Raw genomic sequence first — 10,094 nt, 5'->3', positions numbered from 1 at the left:
TGATTTTGTAGCGGTGAAACCTGATGGCGCTTAAATGACCAAAATTGTGTCGATAGTGCCGTAAAACATCTACCCAATCAAATCAATCAAGCACAGTGTAAATGGACTGATTCACCAATGTCATGAGCATAACTGTGCCTGAACTGATCCACATGAGATCGGCGGTGTTTCTTGTTCTCCTTTTTTCTTTCCTAATGCTTACTAGGCTATCGTCATTTTTTCTCTACTCCTTTTGTATGTTTGTCACTCTTGTGACCAGGTATTTCCTGTTTGCCTTCACAGTCGAAGCAGACTTTGTGCTGTTGAAGCAGCTAGAGAGGTGAGCAGAGTAAGCCTGATTCCCTGTAAAGACTTCTCTGTTGACATCCTCCCCTAGGCGCTCAAATGACCTTATGCAGTTGCGAGCGTCGTAAAACCTCTACTAAAACAAACTAACCTGTCTAACTCCACCCCCTCCCCCTCCCCTTGTCTCCCCCAGGACAGAGATGTGTGCTCACGGGGAACCTGTGTTGCCTGGCAAACCTCTCATCATGACGTCACGCGACTACCCTTGTTGATATACGGGACCCCCTGCCACCCCCGACCCCCAACCCCCAACCCCCCACGTTTTTATGCGTCTAAATGTGAACTTGTCGAGTTTTGTACCACAACTTTCGGTACAGTTTTTGTTGAAAGACAATCTATTATTGTACTTTTGGACAATTTTTTTAAAGACAGAAATTGTACATTTGCGCGAATTGTCTGTGGCAGCAATTGCACTTTTACGCAAATTGTCGGTACTAAAAGTGGAAACTTTCTTCCTGTGTTTTGCTTTTTCTTTCTCGTTTTTAAACAAATCACCGCGGGTGGTTGGAGTCGGAGGGTGGCCCTGATGGATCAAACTTTCTCTTCTTCTGTCTGCTTTCATTTTGCACCTGCACCTCTGCACTCTAGCTCTGCACCATGCACCTACACTATGTCTACACTGTTGTTGTTGTCGTTGTTGTTGTCGTTGTTGTCGTTGTTGTTATTGGGCGGGGCGGGGATCGTTTTTTGTTGGGTTTTTGTTTTGTTTCTTTATTTTGTTCTTTTTGTGTGTTTGTTTTGATGTTGTTGTTGTTGTTTTTTGTGTGCTTTTTTGTTGTTGTTGTTGGGTTGTTGTTGTTTTTTTTGTTTGTTTTTTTTGGGGGGAGGGGGTTGTGTACCTCCCATTTCCCTTTCAAGGTTCCAACCAAGGTTTATAAAAGTTTACAGTACTAGACTATTACATGACCATCACGGAACTTAAAGGGCAGGGGGGGGGGGGTCCCTGAAAAACCCTATTCAGGTCAAAATTATGGATTTTGAGATGAAGGCCACCACTATATCTCAATCTTAATTGTGTGTGTGTGTGTGTGTGTGTGTGTGTGTGTGTGTCGGGGGGGGGGGGGGGGGGTTACGTGATCGCAACTGCATAAGGTCATATGAGTGCGCAAGACACACCAAACATTTTCAGTTGTTAGGAAAATTTAGAATTTTGCCCTGGTTGCGGCCAAAGCCTACTCTTATCAATTTTGGGCCACCAAGGGATCTTTAAGGTGCACAACTTGTACACGGGACCTCCCAGATTTTTCACCCTTATCCAAGAGGCTGAAAGACAGCAGTGCGAATGAACCAAGGAGCAGCAGTAGAAACACCCCCGATATAAATAGACCCAATGGCTCGTCTGCAGGAGGTGTAACCCCTTCAATGACGAGATGTCGCACACGGACCCCAACCCTCTGTGATCCAAATGCGACACCTGCCTTCTTTCTTTCTTTTTGTATCTCTGCTTCCACTGTCGATCGCATGTGGAGCAAAACTAGAGGTCACCCATCCCACAGAGTGGGCGCCTCGTTGACCGTGAGGTGCGACCCGTGCAGAGCGAAATAGAGTACCTGGCGGTTGAGGCGAGATCAGTCTGTGGACTGTCCCTCGCCAACACACTTCTTTGGCCCAGGTTTTCCTCTTAGACGGGAGGGTGGCTCGGCCCATGTTACTCAATCGGTTGAGAGCAGAAACTCCTTCAGGCCCTGGGCCAGTCTTGATCAGAGGGTCCTGTACACTCTCGCGAAGAGTTTAGCTCCGGGGAAGCCCAGGTACAGCTCCGGTTATCCCAGCAATGTGTCACCTTGTTAGGCTCGGTGGCGGGCGGGGAGCCCGGTACCGAACCACCTTGAAATTTCAGATGGATTCCAAACTTTCTACTGACTCTTCCCCAGCTCCCAACGTAAAAAAGTCTCGGCTCACGGAAGCGGATGCGGTCAACGAGCAGAGCAAATCCAAAGGCAGAAGGACCTTTACAAGGAGCCTCCGAGGCAGCCGTACGAGGCCATCTCCGATACAAAAGACGCACAGAGAAAAGTTACCGATCTGAACCTCTTTAAGACAAAAGATGCACTGCGGACAGTTCTAGGATACATCCCCACATGTGTACAGAAACTTTCCTGTAGTGCACTTCTTGACAAGTGCACAACTGAGGACAAGGTGACCAAACTCCTGGATACCACAACCTTCGGCAGTATAACATGTAAGTCCGAGCGTTACCAGAAGATTAACCGCTCGAAGGGCGTCGTCCGCTGCTGTGAGCTGAAAGGCTACTCCATGAACGAAATTGTGAACTGTGAGGGGGTGGTCAAAGCCCGACGGATTACTCTTCGGCGGGGGAGACCACTATTGACACAATCACGATTGTACACACATTTGAATCATGTCGCCCTCCAACCACCATTAGGGCATCGTACTTGGTCTTAGACGTGCGACCCCATGTTCCAAACCCTCTGCGCTGTTTCAAGTGTCAGGCGTTCGATTACAGTCAGTCGAGATGCTGACACGCATCCGTGTGTCCTCTCTGTGGCAAGGCCGGGCATTCTGAAAAGGAATTCAAGGCTAGTCCTTGTTTCCCCAATAGCCACGGCCAGTTCATAGTTTTCAGCATGGAGTTCCCGACTTGGCTCCAAGAACGCGCCATCCAAGAGTACAAGGCGCGAGAAGGCTGCTCATTCCAGGAGGCCCGAAAGACTGTCTGCCCGCCAATTATGACCCCAGTCATTGGCCGGCTATACTCAAAGGCAGTCTGGGTGGTCACGAAGTCAATCAGTACCTCTATTACCGACCTCCTCTACCTCCTGTACTCTCTTCCTCCTCTACCCCCTCTTCTATCCCTTCTTCTTCTTCTTCTTCTTCTTCCTCCTCACCTCCTCCCTCTTTGATGGAGTGTGAGGTGTCTCCTCCCCCCTCTCCCCAGCCCCATCCGTCTGCTCCACCTCCCCCTACGCCTCCAACATTCCCCCACTACCAATAGAGGATGACAGCTCCGACCCCCCCTCCCCGACCTGTCCCCGGGAAGGGCGGAGTCGGTCACTCCTCCAAATCCCCCACTAGGGCGCCGTCCAATCCAGGACGGCTGTCTAGAAAACACTCTGCCTCCGCCGCAAAGAGGAGTCAGAGTGTTACTTCGAAGCCGGGGCCTGCACGCTCCAAATATAAAATTTCAACACTTACAGGCCACACTGTGCGCACTTATGGCCTGTGAACAGGAAACAAAGTTCGCCCGGCTTCAATCATAGACTAAAGAGGATTTACTGCATATCCTCACATTCACACGGAGAACCAGATTGCTTCCGGAGGAACCACCATCTACGCCGACAACAACACTCCACAGACCAGTACATCTTAGGACGACCCTCCAGGCTATTGCCGTACGGGTCACCCTGCACAGACTAATCATGATCTGCTCTGTCTATATCCCACCAAACTACCCCCTCAAAATAACCCAACTAAATAAATTAAAGCTCCTGCTCCCGAAACCCTTTATTTTGCCAGGTGACATTAATGTCCACAGTCCCCTTTGGGGAGACAAACCCACACACCAGAAAGGAAAAACAATAGAAGATTTTTTTATATTTCAAAATAACATCTGCCTCTTAAATGATAGGTCCTCAACTAACAAAAACAGATCCACTTTTGGCACTTCACGTCATCCCTTGGCCTCACCTTTTGTACCCCTGACCTAGTCACAGATCTTGAGTGGTCTTCGGTGGATGACCGTACGGACCATTTCCCAATTCTTCTTAAAACAATAGCCTCCAAAATGATCCAATCCCAGAATTCTTCAACTTCAAAAGGTTCGCCATTGATTGTTCCCAGATTCTGAATCCCACTTTCGACTTCAACTACAAAAAAAAAATACAAGAAATACTTCTAGAAATATGCCACAAACATATACCAAAAACCTCTCCAAAACCCCGGATGAACAAGATCTGGTTCTCTGAGGAATGTGATGATGCAGTAAAGAAAAAGAAGGCAGCATATCGGAAAGCCGTCAACAACACCGCCACAGAAAAAAAAATTAATTAATTAAAACCTCGAGATGAGGCACGAAGATGCCTCAGAGAGAGCAATAGACAATTATTCTGAAAATACATCTCCAAGATGAACAGCCAGACACCACTGAACCAGGTTTTTTAAATTCCCTTTAAAAAATTGGGTTGACGAACAGACACCATCCGGAACGTCCAGGGGCCGGGTGGAACCACAGCTGAAACACAGGTAGACATCGCAAACACAATAGCTACATCTCTCTCTAAAAACTCATTCAAAGCAAAGTACAACACCACCATCCAAAACATCAAAACTAACAGAATAACAACACTCAAACTTCCACTCAAACAACACTGAAACCTACAAAGCAGACTTCACATTAGACGAACTAACATCGTACAACTCGGACCTCGGCAATTCTTACCCGGGACCGGATGACATCCACAACCAGATCATTAGACACTTACCCTCAGAAACACTTACACTCCTACTAGACATATACAACGACATGTGGCGGTGGCACTCATTTCCTGAGTTTTGGCGTCTTGCCACTGTCATTCCATTGCCCAAATCAAACAAAAACCACACACACCCATCCAATTACAGACCAATAGCACTGACGTGCTGTCTGTGTAAGCTCATAGAAAAAAATGTTCACAGGCGACTCATGAGTTTTCTAGAGACAACGGGCTCCCTGGGCGGTCTCCAGTGCTGATTCAGGAAGACACGATCCATTCTAGATCACCTGGTCCGCCAGGAGACGTTTATTCTAATTATATGCGAGATGTTTGCCGAAGGAGGCCACGTGATCGCAATCTTGTTTTACATAGTAAAAGCCTTCAACACAACCAGGAAGTACGGCATTCTCAGAGACCTGCACGCACTCGGCATACGCGGTCACCTCCATGCCTTAATTGACAACTTCCAGAAGAACCCTTCCTTCCGGGTTCGTTTGGGATCCTCCCTTTCAGACCCCCACCAACAGGAGGAAGGTGTTTCCCAGGGAAGCATCCTTTCTCCTCTCCTATTCGAAATCAAAATAGATTCCATCGTTAAGATCCTCCAAAATAAATAAATAAATAAATAAATAAATAAATAAATAAATAAATAAATTGCATTTATATAGCGCATTTCCACAAAGAAGTGCTCAAAGCGCTGTACAATAATACAAAGAACATATGAAGCGCACAGCCCCTATAGTAATCCTCTTTCTCTCTCTCTCTCTCTCTCTCTCTCTCTCTCTCTCTCTCTCTCTCTCTCTCCCTCTCTCCCTCTCTCCAGTACATTTTTGAGTAAAGACAATCCCACAAAGCTTACCCAGACACATTCGCACACTTTGATGAATTCACACAGTCATAAATTCTTACAGAACAGAACAGCATGAATAAATGATACTGAGAGAACATAATAGATACTGAGAGAATATATAATATTTGTATTGGGAATGTCGGAAATTACAGATTGAAGCTGGACTGAAACAAGTGCGTTTTAAGTGCCGATTTAAATTTTGATAAAGTGGTGGACTCCCGTAGATGAGCTGGTAAAGTGTTCCACAAGGAGGGGGCGTGGTGTGAAAAAGCTCTCCCTCCGAGTCTCTGACTTTTACTTTGGACAGGTCTTAAAAATCTTTTCGTCGCCGATCTTAAAGGCCGAGGTGGTATGTATTCGATGACCATGTCACAAAGATATGATGGTGCAATGTTGTTGACGCACTTAAAACAAAGAACAATTATTTTGTACTGAATTCGTGCTTTCACCGGGAGCCAATGTAGTTGAACTAGCATTGGTGTTATATGCTCTTTGAGAGATTTCTTTAAAATTATGCGAGCAACTTGGTTCTGGAGTCGCTGTAATCTATTTAACGTTTCAGTGGAAAGGTTTCCAAACAAAGAATTGCAGTAGTCTAGACGTGAAAGGACAAAAGAAGAGATGAGGGTTTTGATGGAATCAACACTAAGATATGTTGACATTTGTCCTATTCTGCGTAGTTCTAGATAAATTACCTTACATAGATGGTTTATATGATGGTGCATGGAGAGTTTGCAGTCAAAATAAACGCCTAGATTTTTCGCTTTCTCTGTGCAAAAGATGTTATCATTCCCAATACATATATGGTCAAAATTACAAAGCAATATCCCTGATTTGGCATTGCAAAACAGAACTTCGGTCTTATCATCATTCATTTTAAGTCTGTTTGATATCATCCATTTTTTTACCTCCACAATACATTGTTCCATGCTGGTAACTAAACAATTGAAATTTGTTGGTAAAACAGACTTGTACAGCTGAGTGTCGTCCGCGTACATGTGATAGTTAACGTCGTGCTTTTCTAATTATTGAACCTAAGGGCTTTGTATATAGTGTGTATAGAAGTGGTCCGAGCACGGACCCTTGGGGCACGCCAAATTGCAAGCTGAAGATGGATGACATTTCACCATTTACAAGTATAGACTGCGTACGATTAAACATATAGGACTCAAACTATTCAAGAACAGTCCCAGATAAGCCGAAGCTATGGCCTAACCTCCTTATCAAAATTGAATGATCGATGGTATCAAATGCAGCACTTAGATCGAGTAAGGCAAGAACAGACACTTTGCCTTTGTCTGCTTCACAAAGGAGGTCATTCTGAACTTTTAAAAGTGCAGTCTCTATGTTATGAAACGCTCTGTAGGCCGACTGATAACATTCCAAAAGATTATTTACTTCAAGATGTGCTCTTAGAGATTGAACAACTTTTTCTAAAATTTTAGACAAAAATGGTAGGTTAGAGACCGGCCTATAGTTCTTAAACTCATTAGGGGATAACGACTGTTTCTTTAGTAGAGGTGTTATGACTGCGTGCTTAAAACACGAAGGCACTGTTCCTGAAAGGAGAGAATCATTAATAATAGCTGTTACAACATCAATAACAACGTCAAGATGGTTGACTAATAAAGGTGTCGGGATAGGGTCAAGGCAGCATAGACCGCTCGTTATACGTTGACGACTTCTTGATATGCTGTCTTTCGAAAACCTCAACTAAGATCTATGGAAAGACAACTGCAAACACAGCTGCACAAGCTTGAAAAGTCGGTAAACAATAACGGTTTCAAGTTTTCCTCGTCAAAGACGGTTGAAGTACTCTTCTTCTGACAAGGCAGACATGTTCTGCAACCGGATTTGACACTATACGGGGAAAGGATTCCCGTCCAGGACCAGACTCGTTTCCTCGGCGTTATACATGTATTTGACCAAAAAAAACTTTCATTCATACCACACGACATAAAAGACCTTCGTGTGAGGTGCCAGAAAGCGTTAAACGCTTTGAAATTTTTATCGCATCCGGAGTGGGGCGGGGACTCAAAACACCTTCTCCAAATATAGATCTCCCTTGGCCCATCCAGGATTGACAACGGCTGTCAGGTCTATGAATCTGCAAAACCCCACGTCCTGAAAATGCTAGACCCAGTACAAAAGCAAAGGACTCCGCCTCGCCCTGGGGGCTTCCCGCATTTCTCTAGTGGAGAGCCCCCAGGCGGAGGCAAACATACAATCACTCACACTCAGACGCATACAACTCTCATTAGAATACTCAATTAAACAAAGCTCAACACCAGAGAACCCGGTACACGACTGTATTTTCGGAACAAACCCATGCACCATAAACCAATTCCAAAACAGCGAAAAACTCATCAAACCCGTCGGCCTCAGAGTACTTGAGGACCTAAGGCCGGCCTCATATGAGACGTGTAGTGAAACGCATAATGTGAAACAAGAAACGTGAAACTAGAAACAGTATGCAATCACATTGGACCGACGTGTGATGAAATACGAAACGAGAAACATCAATTCAGAAGTAGGCCAACACGATAATTCAGTTGACGAAATGGACTCGCAAGATGAAGACAAACTGGTGACCTTAATTCTGCTGAGGAAGCCCAGAAAAGAAGAAAGCGCAGCTTATGGTCTCGAAAGTATTTTCTTTTGAGACATACATGGGGAAAATACTCAAGAATCCTTTGTATTTTATAAGAATTTATGGAGAAAAGTTTTGTTAATCTGATCTCAATGTTTGTGGGAAAATATGATTAAATTAAGACAAAATTGATACAAACTGCTGTGCAAAGCATGGGTGACATTGATTCACCAGTTCAAGAGATATTAAAAGACAAGTTGCGTCACGAATTTCTGACCATATTATTGTCTTCACAAAGGACGCCAGTGATCTAGAGGTTAATCTCAATATATCATATTACTTAAGTTCGTCTTTAACTCCCGAACCACTGAACTTTCGAATTTGACAAAATTAATGGTGGTTCAGAATCATTTAAAGGGTGCAGTTTTATTGACGAGCATGAAGTCACTGTAGATTAATTTTCAGTTGTTCATTAGTTTCTCTTAGATCTAACCGTGGGAAAGTCCGCCTTCTAAGACGCCATTGTAAACAAGTGAGGATTCTGTTTACTAGCTGTGCGCACTGTTTCCACACCTTTGAAATTCTGGAGTGCACATCCACTAAAGCGGAAAAGAGAATCAATCTATACATCTATATAAAAGTTGACTGAGGAGGCTTTGTACACAAACTCCTCCCTTATTACCTAACCCACACCTTTGAAACTTCCAGCAGAATGTAAATATAGTAGGCCAAATACTTTCAGTTGATGTTAAAACACCGATCATTCCTTTCATCGAAGTGGGGCCCAGCTATTCTATCATAGATGGCATGTGCAGTCTCTAAGGCTGTCGGGCTCGTAACCGAAAGGTAACAAGTTTGAATTCCATTAGGAGCCCGACGTGGTATTCTTTTAAATGCGAGGCACTTTACACAAAGTTTCCTTACTTCACCGATGTGGGAATGGATCTTGTCAGTTGTTGTGTTTTAGCGACTGATCTGTTGCTTTCACTAGATGGTTTCATGTTTTCAGAGAAGCAGAGAAAGCGGACATTTTATTTTTACACCTCAATCGACACCTATTGAGAATCAGAACTAAATATTCCCAGACAAAATTACCACTTCAGGTCAAACACATACCGTTAGCACCCCTTTTAACGTCACCAGGGTGCAGCATTAAGTAGATGAACCCCATGAGACGTCTGCCCGTGGACAATGTCTGCAGCTTGGACTTTCCTACATCTCAACGGTCTGCATTCTCAAGGTGGATCTTCATCTACCATTGTACCATTTTCCTGTTAGCAAATCTGACATTGATCAGAGGATAGCAATGTGTTCATGATTCCTCCATTGTACTGAAAGGGTGGTTCCTTGGAAAAGAACATATTCACCTTTCAGAATATTTTGTTAACTCCACAAATGCTGTCTATTTGGGCAACTTCACCCTACCCCCTATTGTCTCTAGAAACAATGCTATACTGTAAGGTGTTCAGTGTGTGTGGCGTTTAATTCTAATGGTTGGGTAGATCCTAGTGTTTGGCCACAACTGAACATTAAGAACGACGCGTTAAAATATAATAAACATTTAATGGGTTTTTTTTAGCTCTGTAAGAGAACAGAAATATTGTTTTAACGTCACAGGGATAAAAAATAGATTTTAAAAAGAGGAAGGGTAAAAACAAACCAATCATTTCATGACTCTCTGTATATGTAGATCTATATGATCTTTTTAATTGGTGCATTTAGCGTGTATAGGTGGGTTTTATAAAAAGCCATTGATATCTTCTAAATCAAGTTTTCATTGGATGAATTTTATTTCAAACAAATTCCTTTTGGGTGAATTGTATTTGTTTAGATCTACACCATTCTAGCATACTTTTGTGCGAGATATTCAGAAAAT

General features: G+C 43.8%; 1 protein-coding gene across 1 annotated transcript in view; it reads left to right on the top strand.

The window, feature by feature from the left end:
- Positions 1-797, top strand: part of LOC101849464 (pancreatic triacylglycerol lipase) — a gene marked incomplete in the record, with an annotated part of 18,864 nt that extends 18,067 nt beyond the window's left edge. The window contains 1 exon segment of the mRNA XM_013083171.2: positions 479-797. Coding sequence (XP_012938625.1) covers positions 479-557 — 79 coding nt within the window.
- Positions 798-10,094: the final 9,297 nt, after the last annotated feature.

This window comes from Aplysia californica, unplaced genomic scaffold (genome assembly GCF_000002075.1).
Source record: "Aplysia californica isolate F4 #8 unplaced genomic scaffold, AplCal3.0 scaffold00215, whole genome shotgun sequence".
Lineage (NCBI taxonomy): Eukaryota > Metazoa > Mollusca > Gastropoda > Aplysiida > Aplysiidae > Aplysia > Aplysia californica.
This window is presented reverse-complemented; position numbering and strand designations above follow the sequence as displayed.